General features: G+C 49.3%; 1 protein-coding gene across 1 annotated transcript in view; it reads left to right on the plus strand.

The window, feature by feature from the left end:
- Positions 1-27,421, plus strand: part of Gabbr2 (gamma-aminobutyric acid type B receptor subunit 2) — a 356,062-nt gene that overhangs the window by 201,343 nt on the left and 127,298 nt on the right. The window contains exons 6-7 of the mRNA XM_075967260.1: positions 931-1,131; positions 14,547-14,783. Of these exons, the coding sequence (XP_075823375.1) occupies positions 931-1,131; positions 14,547-14,783 (438 nt within the window). The remainder of the gene's footprint in view (positions 1-930; positions 1,132-14,546; positions 14,784-27,421) is intronic.

The following is a 27,421-nucleotide window of genomic DNA, read 5'->3' on the forward strand; positions in this document are numbered from 1 at the left end:
GGGCTGGACTCTCACAAGACCTGCCCCTGAAGGCATGACCGAGGATTTGGGGACTTCCTTCTGTTCCTAAGGCTAGTTCCTCCCAGAATGAGGGCACCACTTATCATCCCTGCCGTACTCTGGGGTCACAAGTTCAAAACCAGCCCAGGCTACACAGCGAGACTGTCTCAAAAAGAAAACAAAACACCCAAGTCTTGTTCCCGGTCAGAACCCTGCATTATCCTCCTGTAAACAGTGTTTCGGAAGCTGAACCCTGTTCATCAGAGGCTCCAGCTGCTGCCTGCTTTTGTCCAGCTGTGAATTTGTAATGCATGTGAAAGATGAGTTCTCTGTGCCCATCCCCGAAACTCTGGCTGGGGCACAATTAGTGTAGTCGCTAGGGAAAAAAAAATGAGCTGTTTCATCATTAGAAGTACGGTGTCTAGGAGAGGGGCATTGTGAGTCCAAAAACATCAAAGAACTCCATAAAGGAGGCAGCTGTCTCCCAGCCTCAAGCAGCTTTGAGAACTCTGTTGTAGAGAGGATGTTGGTGCATACCCATGGCTCTGATAGCATCCTGGGTGTAAGGCACCTTTTAGAGCTAACGACCAGGAATGCGCTTCTTGTTCCTCATGGGTGATGAGAGCTTTATGGAAACCTGCTGCCCTTCTCTCTTGAGTCACCAGGAAGTTCATGGTGAATCACACTGCTCTTAGGTGCGGTACCAGAACCTTCCACCTGCTTCTCCATAAGCAGTTCCCTTTCCCTCCATCAAAGTCCTCGGTTTCTCCAGGTTTTAGGTCTTCCTGCAGCTACCTGAGGTCCTTAGAGCGATAGGGAGAGGGGCCGACAGAAGTCTGTCCACCCTCTGGGAAGAGGAAGCGTGGCTCTCCCACCCTCTCCTGACACCCGAAGCCCCGCTGATCCCGAGTCTCTGCCCGTCTCCCACAGGCCTTCGAGGAGAGCATGTTCGGCAGCAAGTACCAGTGGATCATCCCAGGCTGGTACGAGCCGGCGTGGTGGGATCAGGTGCACGTGGAGGCCAACTCCTCCCGCTGCCTGCGCAGGAGCCTCCTGGCCGCCATGGAGGGCTACATCGGAGTGGACTTCGAGCCCCTGAGCTCCAAACAGATCAAGACCATCTCAGGGAAGGTCAGTGGTGAAGTTTACCCCTCCTGACCGACCTGGCTTGTTCTGTCGGTAAACATTGACAATGTGCCTCAGAGGGGCTGTGCGCTCCAAGCAAGTCACTTGACCTCCCTAAGCAGCAACACTTGGAGACGGGGCTAGGTGGCTGACTCTTTATCCAGACAGCGTGAGGATCCAGTGAGGAGAGGGGGCTGGATCGGCAGCATGTGACACGGGATAGACAGTGTGGTTGCTTACACCTAAGGAGTAGAGCCTCAACTTGTGGGACACTAGCCACGGCCAGAGTCACTTCCTGGACTCCTATCTCTCTCCTGATAACCAGCTCACTGATGCTTCCCTAGGTTAGGTGGTTCTCACACACTTGGGGGTGACACACTGCAGGCCAGCCAGCTGGGGCCGGGCCCAGCTGTGCTTCACCACTGGGCAAGCCTCTGCCCCCCTGGACTTGCAAGGTTGATGGTGGGCAATATGCAAATTCCTGCTGCCCCTTTCAAAATGAGAGAGACGGCCATAGCTGACCCTGCTGTCACAGACCTGTGATCCTAGCCCTCAGGAGTGCTAGGCCAACCTCAGCTACATAGGAGTTTCAGGCCAGCCTAGGCTGCATTAATAAGACCCTGTCTCAAGAAAGGAAGGAAGGAAGGAAGGAAGGAAGGAAGGAAGGAAGGAAGGAAGGAAGGAAGGAAGGAAGGAAGGAAGGAAGGAAGGAAGGGACTATCAAAAGCAAGAGGCCACAACCCAGGTGACCGTGAGGTCCACCATCCCACCTCTGGACAGGAGCAAATCCCTTACAGTGTGATATGAGCCTCACCCACCCCTCTGAGCTCAGAGCTTGGCTTTGTGTTTGTTTTTTTGCTTGTCTCTTTTTAAGACAGAGTTTTACTGTGTAGCCCTGGCTGGCCTGGAATTCAATGTGTAGACCCACAGAGATTCATCCACCTGCCTCTGTTATCAAGTTCTGAGATTGAAGGTGTGCACCACCGTGGCCCCTGTGTTCCGAGAATTTCCTCCTTATTCAACCGTAGGCTCTTACAGACCTAGTCCATTTCCTGGGGAAGCTTCATAACCAAGTGTAGATAAATGTTTTTATTCATTATTTAATCCCAATCAGAGCCACCTCTCCACCAGTGATTTATTGGTTTGTCAAAAACTAGCAAATCATTAGGACGGATTTTGTAAACAGCTCCTTAGATCATGTTGGCACCTGGCTAGAAAAGGCTGGAAGAAATATTTTCCTATCAAAATCAATGTGCGCAGGAAAAAAAATAAGCAAGATGTTGAGGAATGTACGGAAATAACTCTCATTTGGGTAAATGTTATTTTTATGGGTGTCAAAGTTTGCAAGTTATTAAGAGTCTTGGATCCAGAGCACACTATATTTTAATTTAAAAATAGTGAAGTTTGAGAAAAATTCAAAAACTAAGGGGAAAATAATCCCAGAGACAGACAGGATATTAACCAAACTAAGCCTTAGGCAACGAAAGTCATAATGGTCCACAGGAGCCCTGTGAAGCTAAGTGGGGTGGCTGGTGCCCCAGAAGGCTCTTAATGGCCATCTGAAAGCATGATGTCACCCAAGGCAGAAGCCTGGAGGCAGGAACTGAAGCAGAAGCCCCGAGGAGTGCTGCTGACCAGTTTGCTTCCCCTGCCCCCTGGCTTCCTTTATAAAACTGAGGACCACTTGCCAGGGGTGGCACCACCCACAGTAGACTGCCTGCCCCCAACACACACACACACACACACACACACACACACACACACCAATCATCAACCAAGATAAATGCACCACGGCCTCTTACAGGCTAATCTGATGGAGGTGTTCCTCAACTGAAGTTCCCTCTTTCCACACAGCCTGAGCTTAGATCAATTCACCAAAAGCCAACAGGACACTTAGGGAGAGGCCCCTGTGCCCAGTGGGATTGAGGGGACAGTCACCAAGGGAGCAGAGGCAGCAAGTCCTCAGCCACAGGCAGGGGCCTTTTAAAACTGACATGTCTCATTGCCACAGTGATGGGAAGAGAAGGCAGGGCTGGGAGGTTTTTGGGGGGTCACTGTGACCATTCTGTGCTCTGAAATGAAGGCAGGGAAGGACATGGAAAGGCAGGAGAACACAAGAACTAGCCCCACAGTGCTAATGTCCTGTCCCCTGCAGTTTCTAGATGGCCCCTTTCATGGCAGAGGGGTAGGCTTAGGAGAAAGAGCTTGGCGGCCTATGGACACACACTGGGTAGATCTGAATCCTTGCTGGACAGGTGACTGTGTCCATAGCAACATTCTTATCTCTCCTCCTCCTGGTACCCAGTAACCGCACTCTGACTTTAAGCATGTAGATGGCCACCCTTTGAAAAATGGACATTCCCAGCTTCCCAAGCTAGCTGTGGCCAGGGTTCTAGCACAGCCAATGAGATGAGTGTTCTTCTCAGACTACGAAAAAGCCCTCCGGGGAGTGATTCTACCTTCTGCGTTGGAACTTGTGTTGGAGCTCGCCGGCACTCTGACAGCCGCCTTGGCACATAGCACAAAAAGCAAACTCCATTCTAGACACTGAGATTAGGATCGGGAGCCAGGCCTCTGATCCCAAGATGAGGCTGTCCTGGAAGCCCACGGGTGACATTTGCAGGACACAGACCTGAGCCATCTCAATGGAAGTTACAGATAGCTTGCTTGCTGTTACATGGTGAGCCAATGATGGACAGAGGATACGTCATTTAACTGCCCCTCTTCCCTTACAGTGTCTCTTCCATAGCTCTGTGAGAACATATGGGATAGCACAGTGGGAATATCTTAGTCTGCAGGCAACACACAGAAGATGCTCGTTAACATTCAGACTGAGCACTGGGGCCAGAGGTTCATGGGGAAGAGCTCACAGCCACAGTCGTGGGGTGGGAGCCGTGAGACCACTAGAGACGGCTCTAGATTTTCCAGACAGTTCGAACCAGGGAACAGAAGCTGACCAGAAGCTATCCTTGTGTCCTGCCCAGCCTACACCACTACCAGCTACAGCCACTCTCCGATTCTGCCCTACAGATGTCTACACTTGGCTTTGAATGCGTGGTCCCGTGTCCCTTCTCTCTTTCCTGTAACACTTATGAGTGATACCGAAGGTGTTCCGTGTGCAGTATCGCACAGTATTCTGTGGTGTGATGCTCCGAATCCTCTCTCATGCTACCTTGAGCAGACCTCCGGGTCATGTGGTATGGAAGTCTTATCAGCGTGCATCTCTGAGTGGATGTGTGGTTCCTCTGTCCTCACCTGCAGCAAGTGCTCTTAAATTTCCGTGTGGTCTGACCACCTCATCTGTTTGCATACCCTGCACACAGGCCTATTCTGCTTGTTATTGGGATTGTACTGGCTATAAATCAAAGTCTGGGAAACAAGCGTGTTAGTCATATAGTTGTTCAGTCTAGGAATCCTGTGATTTTTCATTTTTCTCTCATTTCTGAGACCTGCTTTGTGCGTCTCTGGGAGGGGCTCTTGCGCTCATTTTTCTGATTTGCTCCTGCTCGTCTGCCATGTTGTGATGGATGCCTGCTCGCCCAGATCTTGGGCATGGAGTCTGGTGGAACTTCTGAGTCACAAAAATGGGCATCTGTTGGCTCTCACAGACACTGCCAAGCAGCTTTCTAAAGTGGGTCCACTAGCTTACACACCCACCGGCAGTGAGGGGGACTTCCACTCCGGGCACAGGTTTGTCTGCACTTGGTGCTGTCAGCTTTTTAATTTTAACCAGGCTAGTGGGTGGGACGTGGCATTCCGTTTTAGTTTCACTTTGCACATCCCTGACTGCTGATGAAATTGGGCATGACAAATTTCTCATCTTTTTCATATGCGTGCGCACGCGTGTGCATGAGGGGGTGCATGTGGAGGCAAGGGGACAACTCCAGAATGTCACCCACCTTCTTTGAGACACGGGATTCACAGAATAGGGTAGTCTAGCTGGCCAGTGGGATTGCCCGTCTCTGCCTCCCCAGGGCTGAGATGACACACGGGCATCATGGCACCTGGAGTTTTATGTAGGTCCTGGGGATCAAACTCAGGCCCTTGCGACAGCACAGCCAGAGCCCTTACCAAGCTCTTATCGCCTTCCTCTCCTGTGTTTTGGTTGGTTTTGAGCTTCCTTTGTAATTGCCTTTCACCCACTTTCCTACTGGAGTCCCTGCCTGGTTGTTGTTGCCTTGTTTTTGGTTGTTTTTAGGATTTTTTGTTTTTTCCCTTGCTCACTGGTGGCCCAGAGATAGAAATGCCCCTTGTGTTCTACCTGAGGAGCCTTTGAGAAGTCTATGTGGGGCTTTTCTCTCCTCCCACTCTCTGACTTGCCTCCCACTCTCTTGGTGGCTTCAGTGGATAGAAATTCTCCATTTTGATGCAGTCCAGCTCATTAGGTGTTCCCTGCTGCGCCTTGTCTAAGCGCTTTGCCCTCCCTCGCCCTGGTGGGCCGCTAAGCCTTCTGCCTCATCCTTTAGTTTAGTTCTGCGTCATGGTAAATAGCGGGTGTGCATGAAAGTGATTTTATGTATATCTAAAGTAAAAATCAATATTTGTTTTGTTTTCCATATGACAAGTAATGGATCGGGACCATTTATTGAAAGGGCCATTGCTGCCCTCCTCCTAGGCTGCGCGCCCGCAGGGCAGAAATCCACCTGCACAGTGTGGCCCATCTCTGCGCTGTTCGCTGTCTTCTGTGGTTTGTCTGACTTTATGGCTCCACCATGCCATCTTGATCACTAACGTCATAAAACAAAGCCTGGCATCGTCGGGTGTGAGTCTGAGATCTCTAATCTTCATTAGGATCTTCTAGGATGTTCTTGGCCAGATGTTGGTGTTCACTCGTGGGCACTCTCCTGTGTACAAGTCCTTGCAGCGTTTCGTTCTGTGTAGGGCCATTCTCTTTCTGCCTGAAGACTCTTCCCGGATCCTTCCTTAGCTGTCGTCCGCCAGACAAGGTCTCCCTGCTCCTAGCTGTGTTCGTGTCCTTTGTGTCACTTGGGTGCCTCCAGCTCGTTGGCTGTTTCCCTCCAGCTTTGTGATATCACTGTTTCCTGGCTTCCATTATTCCTGTTAGCCCAGCCACCACACATTGCTCTTTTAACCGTGCTGTGTCTTCTATCTAGCTACTTTGTTTTGAAGCCAGGCAGTGGTGGCACACACCTTTAATCTCATCCCTCTGGAGGCAAAGGCAGGCAGATCTCTGTGAGTTTGAGGCCAGCCCGATCTACAGAGTTAAGTCCATGACAGGGCTACACAAAGAAACCTGTCTCAAAAACAAAAAAAAAAAGATGCTTTTGTCTTGACTTTGATCTTCAACCTTTGTTATTATTGTAGTAGTATTTTGATCAGGTGATGTGTGCACATGCGCACACATGCATGTGTATGTGCACTCGTGTGTGTGTGTGTGTGTGTGTGTGTGTGTGTGTGTGTGTGTGTGTGTGCATGCATACATGTGTGTGCTTTTCTTTATTAGACTCCATGGGACTTCAGGGGACTTCATGGCTCCATGAGCTGGTCTCTACACTTACACTTTCCTTCACTTTTCCTTACCTTTCAGGACAATGATTATGTCCATGATACACATTTCCAGGCATTTCTTGTGCTTCTTATTTTCTGTCCCTTCCTTGCAAGGCCCCTGAACAGTAGCTAGTCCATGTTGTCTCATCTGTGCTTTCTGCTGGTCAAACCCACTGCTGCCACCACCCGTCAAGTCTTTTACTTTGGAGGTTGCATTTTTGTCTTTTTCTATTTTCTCCTGTTTACTTTTCTTCTTTTGTAGCTTTCAGTTCCTTGGTGATGTTTTTATTTTTTAATTTTCTCACCTATCTACTTGAATACAGCAGCCTTGCTAATATTAAAGTCCAAGTCTCATAACTTCATGATTTGGGTTTCTTGTGGGATTATTTCTAATGCCCTTCCTTCCTTTTCTATGATACTTCTGGTATCACTGAAGGACTTTGATGACATATGATGCTTGTGAGAGATTGCAACAGATACGGACATTGCCATCTTTCTCTTCAGTGGGGGGAAAAAAACCTTTATTTTTAACACAGTGTGGTGAAGATGGTTCCAAGATTGGCTATGACTTTGCAAGGCCTGGTCTGTTTTAACTTATCCTTATTCCCAGTGGTCAGCCCTTCTGCACTCTCATTGGAAACCCTAAGGTGTTGACCCTAGACTCTATAAAGGTTCCGTCCCTTCTCCTGGTGCTTTTTGCCTTGTTTTGTGGTCCCTTGCTTCATGCAGCTTCGCTATAAAATATTTCAAATGAAAATGTCTCTTGTCATGTCAGCCTCGTGATTCACATCTTGCTGCCTGGGCAGCCCTGAAATGCAGCCTGACTTCCATAGGGGATTACCGAAAGGTCTTGACCAATGCTTCCTGCTCGAGCCTTAGCTGGACAACTTCCTGCTGGCAAACTTGCCAGTGCCTCAGCAAGGAGTCTGTGACCATCTCAAAGCATGTCTCAATGAAACTTGGTCGCTACCATCCCGGCTGGCCTGATTGCTTGCCTTTCCTTTTCTTTCTTTGTATTGTATTTTTTTGTTGTTGTTTTTTGTTTTTCGAGGCAGCATTTCTCTGTGTAATAGTCCTGGCTATCCTGGAACTCACTTTGTAGACCAGGCTGGCTTCGAACTCAACTGCCTCTGCTTCCTGAGCGCTGGGATTAATGGCACGCACCACCATTGCCTGGCATTTGCCTTTTCTTTCTTTCTTTCTTTCTTTCTTTCTTTCTTTCTTTCTTCCTTCCTTCCTTCCTTCCTTCCTTCTTTCCTTCCTTTCTTCCTTTCTTCTTTTTCCGAGATAGTCTTGGTTATGCTGCCCAGACTGACCTCGAACTCATGACTTTCCTGCCTCAGCCTTCTGCATGCTGGGATCCAAGGCCTGTACCACCACCCCGAACCCTGCTTGCTTTCTGGTATCTGAACAGAAGCTGTTCTTTGTTTTTAGAAAGCTTGAATCGGATGTCGTTCTCAATTCCTTGTGTGTTCTTTCGTTGGCTCTTCGGTCTGACAGGAGTTTTTCATCACAGCCACGGAAGTTCAAACTGATACTAATTAGCTTGGCAGGAGAATACCTCTGGGGGAAGGAATGTCCCTGTCCTTTGCTCTGTGTGGAAATGCATGGTGTGAAAAGGAACAGATGTGTCTCCGGTGGCTCTTCAGGGTCGTGCAGCTTGCTGAAGAAGAGTTACAGGGAGACAGATGCCACCACAGCTAGGAAAGAACTTTCTATTGAGAGGTCCCAATGACAGTTGTAGGAGAGCCGTCATAGTTCATGTGTGTTCCAAAACTGAGATTTTAAAAACAGCACATACCTAACTGAACTCCCTCGCTGACATGGACAAACAGGCAGCCCTGGAATTCACATTTAACAAACCACCCTAGGGGCCAACTTCACTGGAGTGCAGGAACCAGTGTAGGAGCTACACCAGGGAAACTCTGTGAACAAAACTTCCCCAGGGGGAGATAGGCAGAGGGGCAGAAAAGAGGGTGTGCCCCTGTCCCCTGTCTTCTGTTCACAATGCTTGATTCCCCCAGGAAGCAATAAATGACTAAAAAAAAAAAAAACAACTCAAGGAAGGAAGAAGAGGAAAGTTTGTGTGGCTCACAGTGCGGGTCAGTCCGTCACAGCCGGAAGTCGTGGTAACAGGAGTTTACATCTGCATCCAGGAAGCAGAGAAAGATAAACACTAGCACTCAGCTCACTTCCTCCTTTTTATTCCGCTCAGAACCCCAGCCACACCATGGGTCCGCTCACTTCCCGCCTCAGCTCACCTGATGTAGACACTCCCTGATCCACATGGGTGAGCCTGCATCCTGTCAGGCAGATGATCCGTATCAACCATGCCAGCGTGGTTGCGCTGGGATCACAAGCACACAGCATCGAGCCGCCTGTTAGCTTTGTAAGCCCCTGCAGGCTGGGAGCTCCACCACTCTCTAGAACATGTTTTCAGAGGGACAATACATTCCACGTCCCAAATGCTGCCTCTCAGAACACTGAAATCCTGCCTGTGATTGAGGGGAACCGTCTATGTAAAGTTATTTCCAGAAACTTCTAGCACCTTGTGATAAACATAACCTCTAGAAGAACAATAGCCAGGACTTCTTGTCAATTTAGCAACAGAGGTCAGCTTTAGGGCTGCTATTCCTTGTCTCTGGCAGTCATGAGAGCTTGCCTCGGAATCACCTGGGAGGAATGGTAAATGGCCCAGGATATGATGCAAGAGGAAAAGCAGCAAGGCCCCATACCCAGTCCTATCTCAAGCCATTACTCACAGAAGCCCTGTGGACAGCCAGATCCTTTGTCTCCATGGCCGCTTCTGTTCCTCATCCCCCAGAACAACAACCAAAGTAGAACAAAAAATAGAGATTTGTAAGCAACTGATATAAGAGGCAGACATAGAGGCCTGTGTTTGTCCCAAGGCCAAATGAAATAACCTGTATAATCTTGCTTTTTTTATGGTCCTTACACACAGGTGCACAGACACACGTGCATAAACATCACACACACACACACACACACACACATACACAAACACACACACTCATTACGCCAAGAAAGTTAAAACATGTAGGCAATGACCTCCCATCCTGGGTCTGTCCACCTCGGACCTCCATCCCGCCCTGCAGTAACCACTATCTCGTTGCTATGACTCCACACGTGAGAAGAAGCACCTTAAGGCAGGGAGATCTGCTTTGTCTGACAGCAGGAGGGATGTAGCCCATCATGGTGGGGAAGGCATGGCAGCCAGAGTGGCTTGCGGCTCTGGTAGGTGGAACCTGTGGTCTTGCTTGTTCACGTCTTGGCTGCCCACCAGGAAACACACAGAGAGGCTTAGATTAGAAGTGGGCAAAACTGTAACCCACAAAGCCCGCCTCCTCGCCTGTCTCTTCCTCCAGAAAAGCCCCGCCTCCCACAATTTCCTCAGACTCCCAAAACAGAGCTGCCGTCTGGAGAACAAGTGTCAAAGAACACGAACAAATCGGGGACATTGTCTATCTGAACCTAACAGCCCCTGACTTTCATAGGGCCCCAGACAGCCTAGGATACTCTCTAAAATATCATCTGACTGAATAGATGGGTAGAGTAAATGAAATTAGAGACAGATGCTGCCATAGTCTAGACACATGTCCCAAAAGGCCATGTGTTAAAGGCTTGGTCCCCAGGAGGGCACTATCGGGAATTTATACAACCTTTGAGAGTTGGGACCTGATGGGGAATCATTAGGTCACTGGAGACCTGCCTTGGGAAGGAACTGTAAGACACAGTTCTCTTTGCTCCCTGGTTCATGAGGTTAGTGGCTTCGTTGACCACACCCCCTACCTGATGAGCTATACCTCACCACAGAACAAAAGTGGAGCCTGACAATCACCAACTGAAACTCCCAAACTCAACCAAAAGAAACCTTTTCCCTCCTGATGGTTTTGAGCTTGGATATCATGTTATAGTTACAGAAAGCTGACCAACATGGCTACTCCCCATTCCGGTGCCATTGTGTGCCTCAGAGAACACACATAGGGAGGGAAATCCAAGACGAAGGGAACCAGAGGGTCTCATTCCTCTTCATGCTTGCGAGTTCCAGGACATCCAGGGCTATACAGAGAAACCCTGCCTCAAGAAACAAAATAAGGGCTGGAGAGATGGCTCAGAGTTTAAGAGCACTGATTGTTCTCCCAGAGATCCTGAGTTCAATTCCCAGCAACCACATGGTGGCTCACAACCATCTGTAATGAAATCTGGTGCCCTCTTCTGGCCTGCAGGTATACATGCAGACAGAACACTATATAATAAATAAATCTTTTTTTTAAAAAAAAGAAAGAAAATAATAACAATAATAATACTAATAGAGGAATACACATCTAGGTAGCTTTTACATATTTTAAAACCATCCAAGAGCTAAGTTAACAATAAGAAATAGACAGTCTTGGTTTCTCTCTCAGTTACCGTGATAAAACATCCTGACAAAGCCACTTAGATGAAAAGGGTGCACCTCGGCTCCCAGGTCCAGGTCACAGTCCATCACAGCGGGTGGGGACATCACAGAAATAGGGGCTGGAGACAGCTGCCCATCACACTGCAGTCAGGAGAATAGAGCGATGAACGCATGCTCAGCTCCACCTCTCTATCTGATACGGTCCAGGACGCCGGCCCAGGGAGTGCCTCCCATCCCAGCTAAGATGGAAAGTCTGCCCACACCCTCCCAAGCACGCCCAGGGGCCCATCTCCCAGGTGATTCTAGATTTTGTCAAGTTGAAAATTAACACTGACCATCACTTAGCTCCAAGTCACATTTAAAATGTAAAAATCTGTGTATGATAGTCCAAGCCTGTAGCCCGGGTTACTTGGGAGGATGAGGTAGGAGGCTTGCAAACTCAAGGCCTGAGAGTGTGGAGGGATGGAGTGGTGGAGGTGGGGCGAATCTCTGGGGTAGAATGCCTGCCGTTCAGTGCATGAAGATCAATACTCAGCGAGCAAGCCTGCAGTACAGGCATGTGTGCACACACACACACACACACACACACACAGAGAGAGAGAGAGAGAGAGAGAGAGAGAGAGAGAGAGAGAGAGAGAGAGAGAGAGAGAGAGGAGAGAATCAAGCAATAAAAACTGGGAAAAGAGCAAGATGACTTACCATTGACAGAGACCCGGCTATCACTGCAGCAATGTGGCGTAAAGAAGAAATTTACCTCAGAAGTAATAACAACTTTTAGTCAATATTTGAAAGGAGCTCATTCTACTAGAAAGAAAATGCAAATTAAGAGAATATAATACTTTTTCTTGGCAAACTGACGATTTTTTTTTAATTAAGCACCTATTGTTGAAGATGTAGGAAAACGGTGCCTTCACACACAGGGGCATGGCACATTTCCGTATCAGGGAGCACTTCTCTCCGTGGTGTGTGAATAGGCATGCCCCTGAACTTTTCCCCATGGTGTGTGCACAGGCATGTCCTACATTCGGCCCTGTGGTGTATACATAAGTGTGTCCTTGCATTTATTCCTGTGGTATGTGTATAGGCATGTCCCTGCATTTAGCTCTGTGGTGTGCTTCTAAGTGTGTCTTGCATTTAGCCCTGTGGTGTATACGTAAGTGTGTTCCTGTGACGTGTGCACAGGTATATCCCTGCGTTTAGCAGGCAGCACGGCTGAGGCCTGTGTGTGTCATGTGATTCTGAGAACCCCTCAGTGACTGAAGCACGCTATGTTCTGACCCTGTGGCTCCAGTGCTAGCACGCAAAAACAGAGGCCAACCAACAGGCCACACCAGAATGTCAGATGCTAGAAAGAATAGATTCCCAACTCAGGAGGGCTGTTCCGGTCCATGGCTGTGGAGCACCCCAAGACGGGGGAGTTTTCCAGTGGGCATAAGCAGTGTAAAAACCTTGGGGTACGAGGAATCTCCATGGGATGTAGAGACCTGGAAGGCTAGAAGAGAGAGAGAGCACCTCATGCTGGATAGCTTCCCGGGAGGAGTGAACTTGGCCAGGGAAGGTGCTGGCACTTTGTAGCCATGCCTGGACAGAGGTCAGGACACACAGGGATGTGAGGTAATTCACTGTGTGATGTGTGGATGCCGAAGCTAAGCTGGCCCAAAGCCCTGGCCTCCCAGGAGCTGAAGTCAGTTCTGCTCAGATTTGGGGAGACAAATAGAGAATTGGTGACTGGGGATGAGTGACAGGTGGGGACAGACTGGGCTTCCAGAAGAGTCTGAGACTAGAGGGAGGACCATGGACTCAATGCTGGACATGTTACACTTGAAAGATCAGAGTCCTCCAGGGCCACAACTGAAGGCACCTGGACTGGAGTCCTGGACACCTGTCTGGTTGACTCTACCAGAGACCCTGCTTCTTGGAATGATGGGCTCTATGCTTCTCATCATGATGGACTCCACACATGTAAAACCCCCTGACCTTTGTGCAGGTCCTCCTTCCCTGCCTACTGGCCAGGGACAGTTGTACAAGCTTACAATGAGCAATAATGACCTCAAGGTCAGCAAGCAGCTACAGGGTGGGGGCCCATACAACTTCACACACAAGCTGACCCACTTGTACAAGCCTCTGCAACTCTCGGTCCCTCAGGCTGTTCTGGGAGGGGGTGACCATCTCTAAGCGCCCTTCTGAGCATAAACTGACCAGGAACCCAATTTCTGAGTGATTTGACCTCTCAGAGGGTTTTCCCAAAGGGCTGTGATAATGTTTCCCACTGAGGAGGTCAGAAGGAATTTGAGAAAGGTTCACGGACAGGCTGAGGTCAAGAGTTCCCCGGGTGACATCATACAGAAGGACAAACTCAGGCACGGAGTAAAAGAGCAATTTCAGAACTTTGTGGCCAATCAAGATGTCAGTATCACCAGTAGATTTTTTTATTAAATTCAGCAAGGAGTAGGGGACTACCTGTGGTTTGGTGTCAAACTATTCACAGACCCTGTGGAGGTTCGAAGTGACCAGTAGAAGGCACAGATCGCCCTTGCTTGGATTTACTTCTGGGCCTATGCTCCTAGAGGGCCTTACAGAGTCCTGTGGGGCACAGAACTAGAAGTTTCTAGAATCTCAACCCAGCATATTCATGCAGCCAAGGACAGCCATGAATGCAGCCCAACATAGAATCAGTCAGAAGCTTTAAATATTGAGGGGTTGAACCATATGTTTTGTGACCTGACCACATGGTTCTGGACTGTGAACTTCGTAGATGGCAGTATCATACCAGAAGGTAAAATGTTGGACACATCGTTTAGACCGTGTTCTGAGTTGCTAGAGCCATTTCCAGAGCCTGGGGACCTGTAGCCTTGCTCGGCTCCAGTTCCTAAGGATGATCACCTCTTGGGTGGTTCAGAGGCCCCCGAAGCTGAGGACAAAGACAGAGAAAACCCATGAGCTGCTGACTGGAGGCAGTGGGAAGGGAGGGGGCTGGAGGGGAAGGACTGCCCAGCAATGCTCGCTTTCCCCATGCACGGTCTGGCCTGAAGCCCTGAGGAGCCTTCAGAGCTGAACTCAAACCCTGACTTTCAGATCAAAAGCTGTATTTATTTTGGTGGGAAATTGAAAATATTTCAATGAATATTTTGCTGACGCATATATAGCTTCAATTTCTAGGCTTAGTAAGTGGGCTTCCAGGAGTTCTCCAGATCCAGGCCCTGTAAATATGGCGGGGGGAGGTTCCATGGTTAGGGTGTATTACATCCTCTGTTTAGTCTTCCGGGGAGGCAGAGCTAGATCATCCCTGTCACTCAGGAACTCTCAATGTCCACGTCTGTAAAATGGGGACAGTAATGGCTGCCATCTTTGGAAATCACCATAGAATGAAATGACAGGACAGACAGTGAGCCTAGCATAGGTTTGTGGTGGGCACACAGCCGATTCGGAAGAGTATCGGTGTCCCTGGAGTCGCTGCTGTAACTTGATATTCCCCACCCCATTGCTCTTCCAGACTCCACAGCAATACGAAAGAGAATACAACAGCAAGCGCTCAGGTGTGGGGCCCAGCAAGTTCCACGGGTACGCCTATGATGGCATCTGGGTCATCGCGAAGACACTGCAGAGGGCCATGGAGACCCTGCATGCCAGCAGCAGGCACCAGCGGATCCAGGACTTCAACTACACAGACCACACGCTGGGCAGGATCATCCTCAATGCCATGAATGAAACCAACTTCTTCGGGGTCACGGTCAGTTCCCAAGCCTCATGGGCTGTTTGCCTACTGCCCTCTGGGGTCATGCAAGGCCAAAAGAGGGGCTGCTTAAGCACCTGCCGGTGTGTGTTTTCTTCTCTGGGTAACGGAAGGAACTTCCTGGGGATATTGGAAGGAGGTGTGGGGTGGGTAGGCTCTTTCACTGGGGAAACAACCTCCATGACTCACCAAGAAGAAAGGATAGGTGTCTGCAAGGGTGGGTGTGCTCTACCACGCTGGGGATGGGGTGGGCCAAATTCAAGTTCAATTCCTGCGTCTTTACTTATGAGTGGGGTGACTTTCTTTGAACTACAGACTTTTCATTCACAAAATGAGGACAATGCTTCTCTTTACAAAGTAGTTAAAGATTAGGCCTGGAGGTGTAGTCCTGTAATCCTAGCTACTTAAGAGGCTGAGGTAAGAAGTTCTCAAGTTCAAGACCTGCCTGCTTTACAGAGTAAGTTCAAGGCCAGTCTGACCAAGTCAGTGAGACCATTGCAAAATTGAAAGCAAAAAGAGGCCTGGGGACTTGGCTCTAGGGTTGAATGCTTGCCCAATATTCCCAGGACCCTTGGTTCCCAAGCTCCAGTACAAGAGAATAAAAGTTCTTTGTGTGGCACCTACTAATATTGATGGGGAGAATTGCCCAATCTGAGCTTCAAGTATTTCTCTGGGGAAATGCAGATGGTAATACATGCCTTATGAACACTGGAAGATTAGCACTGGTAATACTCAATAGTTCCCAAACACTCACCCAGAGGCTCCATGCCATCCCTGAACCCTAGGCATTGCATGGCTTCTACGTCATCATGTATGTCTAGTGCCAGCTCTTGCTACTGTCCCGAATGGTCCTGTTGCATCTTTATGTCCCATGAGAGCAGGTGCGTTATTATACCTATTAAAACAAGCAACCCTGAGCTCTGACAAGGACAACTAACCAGAGGAAGAGCTGGGACTTGGGTGTAGGTCTAGCTCTTTGGGGCTGCACGGCACTGCCTCCTGGAGATGGGCATGAGTGAGCATTTCTTGGTGCTCTGTCTGCCTCTTGTCTTTCTGGCAAATACAGAGTCTTTGCCTAAAGTGGGGGGGTGTGATGGGTGAAAGTGCTGTTCTGTGTTCTGTTGAACCCAAAATCAGATAGTGATCAGTTCACCATGGGGTAGCACAAAGAGAGGAAGGGATTGGTGTGTTTCTTTAACATTGGGTTTGGAAGATGTTTTCAGGCCTCTGGTAGTATGGCAGGCTGGTCTTGCAGAGTGTATGCGGCAGTGTAGATATAGGGCTGGCATGTGAACAACACTGGCATGGAAAAATTAAAAGCATTTGGCACGGGGGAGAACTTCCCCAGCCTACAAGGATGTCTTTGGCCTTTGTGGAAAAATCAGGGAAGGCTTCTCAGAAGAGGCAGCCTTTGAGTCTGTCCTCAAGTAGCATGCAAGTACTAGGCACTCAAGGCTGGCCAACCAGATGGAAGCTGAGTAAGAGGGCAGGTGGAGCTTGGTTAGGGGAGGAGATGGTCTCCGAGACAGAGCCTTGGGTGGGAGCAGTGGTCGGGCTGGGGAGGTAAGCTGGAACTCAGCTCTAGTGATGGTAAGCAAAGGACTCTCATAGACCAGCCATTCTCTCAGAGTGTGGTCAGCACTACCTGAGCGTTGGTTAGATTCACTAACTGGGACTCTAGACCCTAGGTCCTTAACCGACCCTCCAGGTGATTCTACGGCAGGCTGTCACTCAACAGCCACTTCCCGGCTGGAAAGGAGGCTTTGAGTTTGCTGAAGGGAAGTTAGTCTCCAAAATCCATAGGTAGAGGGATCTAAACGCGGACATCTCCTCCCACGTTCAGACGTGAAGGCTCAGTATAGATGTTGACCAAGTACATTTTTGCAGCACAGCCTAGATTCAGGCTTGGAAACTGTAGCCGCGTCTCTCAAACCGTGGCTTAATGAGATGCCTTTATCCTCAGAACCCCTTGTAAAATCACACTCAGAGCCCATTACGTAAAACTTACTAAAATCCAGGCATGGCGGCATACGTCTGTAACCCAGGCACTTGGGAGGTGGCGGTAGGAGGATTGCGAACTTGAGACCAGCCTCAGCTACATAGTGAGGGCCTTAAACACATTGGAAAAAAGAGGCTAGGGGCGAGACTCAATTGGTACAGTGTTCACTCAGTGTGAATAAAGCCCTCAGTCCAATCCTCAGCATCATGTCTGTCGCACCTAGTGGCACAGACCTGTAATTACAACACTCGGGAGTTAGGTCATGCATGGCTACGGAACAAGTTCAGGGCTAGCCTGGGCTATATGAGCTTCTGGGTTAGCAGAGAAACCTCTCCCCATAGCCTCTCCTCCCAGTGCAAACAATCGGGTCCACTCCCCTCACTGGGCACATTCTCTGCTCACCCTTGAAGAGGGGATGGGCAGGGCTGCCTTACCTACCCTCCACTAAGCTTCTCGCTGGTAGACTGAGTTCATGACACCCAGTGCCGCCTGGCTGATGGAGCTCGGCTGAAGCCCAGAAGCCTTTCTGCTGCGTCTCTAAGCCCAGAGGCCGGCCCTTTGGCGCCTGGCTCCTGGCGCCTGGCGCGGCTTCGCAGGAGCTCATTTATAACCCCTGCAAAGTGTACCCTGTCATCTAAGCCAAATAATCACTACTTGATGAGCAATTAGCTAAGACGGGCTAAAATGCTTTCCAGGGCTCGAAGATGAATTTCTTACTAATGGGAAATTCCTTGACACCTGCACCAGTCTGAGTCATAATTCAGCAAATGGCAGACCTTCACACACCCTTAAAACTCCGCAGAGCCAGCACCTTCATGTTATCAGTGACACTGATCTGGGGGGGATATGGCTCCCTCGTGGTCCCCAGCACCAAGGCTTGGCAGACGCCCCCCCATGCCTCCACCAACTCTGCCCACTGTCACTGCTGCCCTCGTGAGTCCTCTTCAGGCAAGAAAGGCTGCAAATTGACTCCGTTTGGCCCTTTGCTCTCTCCTCCCCTTGTCCCTTTGTTGCATATTAAGGCGCACCTGACTCTGGCTTGCAGACAGGTCTCATTAAAATTATCGTCGGATTGCTGGAAATACAATATCCTTTGATGCAGTAGAAAGTACCTTTGTGGCCCAGGGAGGCGGCAGAAGGCCGAGTTCAGCCATCAGTGAGGGGTTGGGAGGAGGAAGCAAGTGGGAAGAGACTGACGCGCTCTGCGCTTGCCGAAGCGTTTTCAACCCTCTCACCATCTCCGTTTCTCAGGCAGTCACTTTCTTCGGGGTCACCCTCATTCAGCATGTTTACTATACAGAAAATCATTTAAATGTGTTAAATTAATTATATCCGTGACTCAATTGATTGATCGTGTGCAGTCTGCTGGGAGCTGGGCCTGGGTGCCTAGCTGGTATGTTGGAGAAGAAATCCCTTCTCTAAATGTCATTGTAAAGATCCAGCTCAGCCTGCGGCCAAGCTCTGTTTCTCCTGTGTGGGGACAGGAGGCCCCAGAAATGGCCATCTATGGCCCCACTGCATGCGAATGATAGAGGCATGCTGCATCTGCATACCTCTGGCTCCTGGAGATGCAGTGCGGTATTCACGCATCAGGAGCCCCGGGATTCTTCCTCCCCTAGAACCTCCTCTGCTGAACACATGGGGGTGAATCCCAGGCTGGAGTCCCCTGCGTTGGTCTCAGAAGCTCACAGAGTGCTCCCCAGACATTTTTCTGAAAGTGGAAGGATCTTCGAGCACGATTTCCACCCAAACTTGAGGCTCTTCCAGGAGCGGTGTTAAAATTCACAGTCTGAGCAAGGACACCACCACCAAATATGCCCGTGTGGATGAGGAGGGGTGATTCATGAGATCTCAGCCCTACAGAAAGAGCTACAGGCATCTAAGGAATGCTGGGAGTGGGAGACATGGTCTTCCCCAGGGAAGAGCAACCCAATTGGTTATATTGAGGTGGTTTGAATGAGAATGACGTCCATAGGCTCACGTATTTGAACACTTGGTCCCCAGTTAGTGGAATTGTTTGGGAAGGATTAGGAGGTGTGGCCTTGTTGGAGAAGGTATGTCACTATGGATGGCCTTTCAGGTCTCAAAAGCCCAGGACACTTCTAGTTGGTGTCCCGATGCCCCCTCTGTCTCATGCTCGTGTAGGGGAAGCCCCAGCCAATCACCTTGCTTGTAGGGTGGAGGCAAAGAGCCCCACGTTGGGCGCCAAAATGTTACGGCATAAATGAATGGCAGACAGAAATTATAATAAAATATTCAGCTTTAATAAGGAAAAGACTTACAGAACCGAGGTTCCCGCGGAGAACAGGAAAGCAGAAGGGAAGGCAGGGATCACATCCGCAATATTTATTAGTAAAAAATATCCTCAGGGGACCCTGCCCTACAAGCAAGGTGATTGGCTGGGGCTTCCCCTACATGCTAGTGGGTCAGATTTAAGCTCTCAGCTACTGCCCCAGTGCCTTGCCTGCCTGCCTGTCATGCCCCCCACCATACCTCTCACGCACTAATCCTCTGAAATCATGATCTCCAAATCAAACACTTTCTTTTATAAGTTTCCTTGGCCATGGTGTTCTGTCATGGTAATAGAAAAGTAACTAAGATACCCAATACCAAATGGCTGTGGCATGGGCAAGGCCTATGGGACCTGGGAGGGCAGTGAGGGCCTGGCAGAGCCTAGAGGTTGCTTGTTGTGCAGCCAAGAGTGCCCAGAGTAGGTCAGGGTGTCGGATGTGGAACCTGGGCTAGATCTGGAGGGATGGGGAGGGTGATGGAGGGGATGATCAGGCAGACTGACAGGCAAGATCCTGGATAAGGATGTGTGATGTCTGACTGGGTAGACAGATGGATGTGGTATGAGTGGGGTCTGGTGGAGAGGAGGCTGGCTTAGCTCCGAATACACCCATAAAACTACCTTATACAAACTGAGCAGGTTGTAGTTATATTTAGGAATATATATATACATATATATATATATATATATATATATATATGTATATCTATGTCACTTCAATTAAAGAAAAAAGAGGCCATGAGAAGAAATTCAAGTGCCAAGCAATGCAATGCCCAGAACTTCTCATTCACTGGTTTCTTAGTAAGGGCCCATGTCTTAGTCACTGTTTTATTGCTGTGAAGAGACACCATGACCAAGGCAACAATTATACAAGGAAGCATTTAATTGAGGGCTCATATTCAGTTTCTGAGGGTTAGTCCATTATCATCATAGTAGGGAGCATGATAGCACGCAGGCAGGCATAGCTCTGGAGCTGAGAGCTTTATAGCGACAGAGAGAGAGAGAGAGAGAGAGAGAGAGAGAGAGAGAGAGAGAGAGAGAGAGAGAGAGAGAGAGAGAGACTAGGACTGGCTTGGGCTTTTGAAACCTCAAAGCCCATCCCCACTGACACACTTCCTCCAAGTTCACGCCTCCTAATCCAATACTTCCAAATTGTTCCACTCCCTGGTTACTAAGCCTTCAAACCCTATGGGGCCATGCTCACTCAAACTCGTTCCACCCATAGGCCTGTCTTAGTCGGGGCTACTATTGCTGTGATGAAAAGGATCTTTCAGATTAATCTGTGTGTGGGTGTTGGTGGAGCCGTGTGTTTGTCTAGATGCAGGTGTATGTGTGCCACACATGTGTGGAGACCAGAGATCAATCTCAGGTGTCATGACTTAGGATCTTTGGTTTTTTGAGATAAGGACTTTCATTGACCTGAAGATTCAGGCAAGTCTGGGTCACTAAGCCCCAGAGTTCTGCCTGTCCCCGTGTCCCTAGTGCTGGGACTGTAAGTGTGTGTCACTATATCCGATTTTTTACATAGGTGCTGGTGATTGAACATAACTCCTATGTTTCCATGGCAGGAGCCTTTCCAATTGAGCCTTCTCCCCGGAATCTTTTCTGGTTATTCTTTAAAACTCGTCATATTTAATAAGTGGTACCTATAACATGCAGTAGCCCAAGTAGTGGACAACTTAGGGAAAGCAACAGATTACCCCTGGAAAGCATGCAGAGTGAACTCAAACTACATGCTGTCCCATGCCGCTGTGGGCCAGACCAGCTGTCATCCTGAAGATGAGGAGTTTACTTCACACACACACACACACACACACACCACTCAATACACACATTCGGACATATACGCAAGTCCACACTGACACACCCACCCCGTGTGCATTTAGATAGGTTCACATGTATAGATAGATATAAGCACACATGCACAGATACACATGTGCACACACACATCTAAACACCATCTCTGTGAGTTAGCCCATCTCTCCTACCTGTGTGATCCTATGGGTGGCTTGTTTCATTTTCCAATACAGGACCTACATGTCTATGTCCTGTATCTGATGCCCTCATTCAGCCCAGAGGCATGGGTTTGTTTGTGTCTTAACACATTTGACTGAGACAAGAAACCACCTCAGGAACTCCATCCAGGAGTGAGAGTATCTGCCACCTAAGACTTGATGGTTTGGGGACTGTCATTCAGCCAGCCCCGACTCTGTCCTGGCACTGTATGATCCGGTTCAGATCATATAGTCTTGGACTTCTGCTCCAGACCTTGTCTGAAGCTCTGACGTTTGATGAGTCTGCTGTGCAGCCTAGAAAAATCAACCTTGTCCCAGGGACCTGGCTCACTCCCAAGCCACTATAGTGTTCCATTCTAGGGTCCCACTCAGAAGCCTCCTTGGCCAACACTGAGGAGCAATAAAAATCCCTTCCAGAACTTCCCCTGCCCCGCACTGGCCCCTGGCATCTTGAACTATATTGTCACAGTAGAACAGGGACTCACACACACTTAATGGAGAAGGCGACCTGGGAACCAGTCTCCCCCTGTCTGTGCTGTTGAACCAGCCCCCCTCTAACACAAGAAACTGCCTAGGACAGCCCCTGCAGTCTGGAACTGGAATTGTAGCCATGGAGTCAGTCCAAGAGACTAACCAGTGCAGTGTAAGTGCCTGGTAGAGCTAGGTGACCTGGGAAGATTTGCACTGTCTGGGCCTCAATTTCCTCATCTGCAGAATGGAAATATGTCCTACTTGGTAATGTTCTCGTGTCCGGTGCCCCCTGACAGCAGTTTTTGTTATGGGTGCTGTTCCAAGGGGGACGCAGTGTGTCACTGTGTACCTATGGGCTGTGCACTTCACATACACTCAATCCTCTCAATGTCAAGCCACGCGATTAGCCCTTGTTAAGGTTACAGTGATCAGTCTCAAAACAAAGTCTGCCTGTGAGGGACGTGATTTTGAGCTTTCTGCTGCTTGCTCACTCTAGGAATTTGTGCTGAGGTGGGAAGGCGTCTGTCACCTACCTGCCTCTTGTCTGGCTCTATGCCACTTGGCTCCAGCTGCCCTGAGAATTACCACTTAGCTTTATGCGCGAGCCTAATCACACAGGTGCTCTTGGCACCCCCCACCCAGGTCCCCTGGGCTCCCTTTGAAGGGTTTGGCTGGATTAACCCATCCCCCAGATGCTGCAGGTGCCTGGCTAATAGCTCCCACCTGGGAGCCTCAGGGCTCAATGCCTGAGAGTCCCATCCTTCCTGAAGATGCAGGGATGGCTGACTTGGTCCAGGGTTAGGCAGGAGCCCAACACCCTCACACCGCTTCTGAGGTGGCGTCCTTCTGAGAGCGTGTCTGTAGTGTGTCACTTCCTTACGCTTCTGGGGGACCCAGCCTAAGATCGCCAGGTGTTTCTACAGTAAATCAAGCATTTCCTAGAAAGAAGGTTTCCTGTCACCTAACTGCTATCTTGGGTGTTGCATTTAGCACCAATCTTCTCCCTGGCTTCCCCTACCTGAGATGGGAACTCAGGAAGGCTCCCTCCTGCTCAGTCTGCCCATCTCATTGGTACCCTTGCCTGATACCCCCAGCCTCAGCTGAGTCTCATTTGTCTCCTCTGACGAATCAGCATCTGTCATCTCTGGGGTGCTCAGGCACCAGGATGCTTTGTGTCCACTGGACTGCACTTCTAGGTAAGTCCAGCCGTCAGTGTTTCCTCTGATCACTTTGTTAACTGAGAAATCTAACAATTCTTCCTCACCCGTGCTTTCGGGGCCTCTGGGCATAAAAAGCCATTTTCAACCCAGTCGCTAACCAGAGCTGACAGTAGGCAGGTCGTTGGGACATGAAGTTCATTGACATTCATGGATCCGTCAAGAATGATTCCCAAGGCCTCGCTGTGACAGTGTTAGGAATTTACCCAAGTTGTGAGGCCTCCCCTTCCCCAGTCTCTCATTGCTCCCATGGGTGTCTTCCTGGGGCTCAGATCTCAGGCCTGATCAGGATGAGATGTGCTCCCGTGGCCTTGCAAGTTCATACCAGCAAGAACATTTTCCAGTCAGTAACTGCCAACCAGAGACAGTGTAATAACAACTGAGCTTTCCGAGTCACCATCGCCCTTCCTCTAACGCAGTCACACTGTCTAGGAGGTGACGCCCACTGCAGCTGGGCAGCACCCCAGTTCTGGATGCAGCACACAAGAAGACGATAGGCTGAGATCAGACCCACACAGGGTCTAGCATACTGTGCTGGTGACCTGGCCTCCCTTTCATGGCCTATGTCCCTACCCTCCCTCCCATCAGCTTCCTAGCCAGGACTCTCCTGATACCATATATGGAGTTGCTGTTCCCTCCCCCATCTACTCACTGCCCCAAGCCTGTCCTTGTCCCCAGTGGTTCCCGTCTGACATAACATGGCTCACTTAGTTATTGCCTGCTGGGTTTTCTGCAATATCTTAGACACAGACATGGAGATGTCTGCTAAATAGTATCAGAATGAATGAGTGAGGGAGTGAACACTCCTGTGATAGATTATAAAAAGAGGCCCAGCACATATAAGTGGTGTACTCAGACTGCACAGGTGGTGAGGAGAGGTTAGTCCAGGCTACCCATCTGGCTGGCGCAGATGATATTCCCAGCTCCTCTTTCAAGCTGACTTTGGCCAAGTGGGGCAGAGGCTGGAGAGGAAATAGGGTTTGCATTACAAGATACCTGGGCTGAGCAACCAGATAAGACACCTGGGAGGTCGAGAACACCGCCATCCCATATGAGTGCTCGAGGGCAGTATGGTTCCAGCTCACACGGTTAGGATGTAAGCCTGCCTCCTCCCTCAGACAGTGAGCCAATGACAGTCATGTAGGTATGGTTGTTGTGACTCGGAGTGGGACTTGGCTCTTAGTCTATGGAATGAATACTTGGTGGAATAAGTAATCGTAGTGTAGTAGTCTGGTAAACGCAGCTTAGAACCACATTCCAGGCTTCTCATTCCAAAACTAGAGGTCTTGGGTGGGGGTAGGGGCTCAGTGAATAAAGTGTCCCACAAGCACAGAGATCTGAGTTTGAATCCCCAAGAACCCGCATGAAACCAGCCACAGGAGCACATGTCTGCAATCCTAGGACTCCTACGGTGATATAGGAGGCAGAGGTGGGGGTGTCACTAGCTCGTGGACCAGCTAGCCTGGCCTGTTGAACAAGAGACCCTGCCTCCAACAATGTGGAAAGAAGACCAACGCCTGGGGTTACCCTCTGACCTCCACATATGTGTGGTGGCATGCGCGCACACACACACACACACACACACACACACACACACACACACACACACACACAAATGATTTTTTAGAAAACAGGAAAACCAGAGATCTCAAAACCCTGTGTCTGAGACGTTGATGCAAACGCAATTAGACTTGAGTGGAGACAACACACAGCTCAGACATCCACCGCCTCCCACTCCCGCTGTCAGATGCATCCGAGAGATCCAAACAGTGCGGCTTAGCAATTTGTGTGAATTGATACCTACCCGCCAAAGCTTTCAGGTTTTACTTCCTCAAGGCAGGGGAGAAAACTACCTATTTTTTAAACAAAAAGAACAGCATGGGGGAGTGTATCGTTTAGAACGTTGGTGGCCGCTCTGAGCACAGGCAGTTGGTCCCAGAGAGAAGCAGGCCATGAGCCCTGGAAGGAGCCGAGAACATGGCAGTCGCCATAGCGCTTGCTGAACAACAGGTGGAAGAGGACAGGAAGGCTGAGTGCTTGCCCTGAGCTGGGTACTGTGCTTAGCTCTCCACTGTAGTATCCCACGTAGCTCTCACAATCAACCCTATTGTGGTTTGAGCTGCTTCCCCTGACCCCGGATTTGTATGTTGGATTCATCCTTGGAATGTTACAGGTACAGTTGGCCATGGTCACACAGGAGCAGAATAACGACATAATAGTGTTCTTATAAAATGGGGAGTTGAGACAGGCACACAGACAGGGGTAAGGCCCAGGACAGAAGAAGGTAGAGGGACTTCTCATAATCGTGAGACGCCGAAGACTGCCAACAAGCCACCAAAAGTCAGGAAGTGGGCACTTCATCCTCCCTCCCTGTTCCTGGAAGCAATCGGCCTACCCACAACAATCTTTGGCCTCCAGGAATGGGGTACCATGTGCTGTTGTCCTGTGAACCTCCCAATTCTGGGGTCTTTGTTTGAAACTAGTAAGACCCCACAAAGAAGAAATTATCAACCCTTTGTGAGAAAACCAGGAGGTTAATTAATTAATTTCCCTAAAGTAACAGAGTCGGTAAGTGGAGAAGCTGGGATTTGAACCTAAGCTGTCTACCTTTCAACCTCTATTCTATTCTATTCTATTCTATTCTATTCTATTCTATTCTATTCTATTCTACCTTGCATTCTACAGCTCTATAAACTCTCTTCCTTTAGGGGTCAAAAAAAAGAAGAAAAGAAAAGAAAAGTCACACTCAAAAAATGAAATATACCAGCGAGCCCTCCCACCAGCCAACTTTCCAGGTGGGAAAACCATGGTCCCTGGGGATTCAGCATGGCTGAAGCCAGGAGGGGCTCTGCCTTCGGTTTTTTAAGGGCAGCAACTTCTCTGAAGACCCTTAATCCCCCCCCCTTTTTAGAAAAGGTCTGGTGTGTCCCAGGCTGGTCTACTCACTATGTAACCAAAGACGACTGAACCTCTGATCCCCCTGCCTCTGCCTTCTCCAATGTGAGGATCACAGGTACACACCGTGCTGGTGTTCATTTGGGGATCAGACCCAGGGTGTGCGGCTTTGCATTGTGCCTTCCCCTACCCCTCTACAACCCCAAGGATGATGGTGTACACCACCAGCACTCAATTTATGGGGTGCTAAGAAGCAAATCCAGGGATTCGTGCCTATGAGAAGCACTCCAACTGAGCTACATCTTAAGCCTCTAAAATGTATGGGGTTTTGTCTTGGTTTGTTTGTATTTTCAGGACAGGATTTTTCTGTAGCTTTAGAGCCTGTCTTGGAACTCACTCTGTAGACTAGGCTGGCCTTGAACTCACAGAGATCCACCTGCCTCTGCCTTCTGAGTGCTGAGATTAAAGGCATGTGCCAACCACTGCCTGACTAAAATGTATGATTTAAAAGAGTGTAAATACGAGGCTGGAGGGATGGCTAGGCAGCCAAGACCACTTCATGCTTCTCCAGAGAGTCTGAGTTTGGTTCCTAGCACCCATGTTGAGTAGCTCACAACTGCCTGTAACTCCAGCTCCTAAGGATCTGTTGCCCTCTTCTGGCCATCATGAGTACCCTCTCATGCTGCTCTCTCTCTCTCTCTCTCTCTCTCTCTCTCTCTCTCTCTCTCTCTCTCTCTCTCTCTCTCTCTCACACACACACACACACACACACACACACACACACAAAAGATAAATATTTTTTTAAGTAAAGCCAAGTGTGGTGGAACATGCTTTTAATCCCAGTACTTAGTAGGCAGAGACAGGTGGAACTCTGTGAGTTTGAAGGCAGCCTGGTCTATGTAGCATGTTCCAGATCAGCCACAGTCATGCCCTCATACCCATATAATAAGACACCTCTCTCAATCTCTCTCTCTCTCTCTCTCTCTCTCTCTCTCTCTCTCTCTCTCACACACACACACACACACACACACACACAAACACACACACACGAAAATATCATCTTTGTGCAATTTTTAAGCAAAAATAATGAAACATCATTAATGGCCCACAAAACACTCAGGAAAAATCCTGAGTGAAAACAACCCAGGGAAGTGCCACACCCACCCAGCACATTTCTTTAATTGAGACAACCCCTTGGTGCACATGTCAAGGTACGCTAGCCCAGGATGCTGAGCAGGACGGTAGTCTCCTGGGCTCTGAGGAAGACAGCTGACATAAATTACTGCCGACATTATGTGTGGCACTGAGCCCTGATGCATGTTGCCGGCCTGTGTGTGCTCGTGCAGAGGTGACTTGCACACTGCCCGTGTGACACTCCACGCTGAGCCCGCCTGGCTCCTGCCAGCCCTGTAGCAGTCGTGAAGGTGGCTCCAGAGACCCATTCACTCATAGCGTTGTGAATCCCATTCTCCCCAGCACCCACCTACATCTTCCTTCTTAACAGAATTGAAGCCTCCCACAGTCCTTGCTTCAGCCTGTCAAGACCTAGAATCTAATGGGGCATAAAATACTGTGGAAGAGCAAGAGGCACCACATTGAGGGTATAGAGGATGCCTGCCCGTGTCTCCCCTTTAAGACATATTGGGTATTAAAAGCAGCCACTCCAAAGGCAAGTTATTGCCTGATTGTTGAATAAACCTAGACAAGAACTCAGTTTCCCAATTTCCACTTGAGGCTCCCCCATCCCC

Source organism: Microtus pennsylvanicus, chromosome 3 (genome assembly GCF_037038515.1).
Source record: "Microtus pennsylvanicus isolate mMicPen1 chromosome 3, mMicPen1.hap1, whole genome shotgun sequence".
In the NCBI taxonomy this organism is placed as follows: domain Eukaryota; kingdom Metazoa; phylum Chordata; class Mammalia; order Rodentia; family Cricetidae; genus Microtus; species Microtus pennsylvanicus.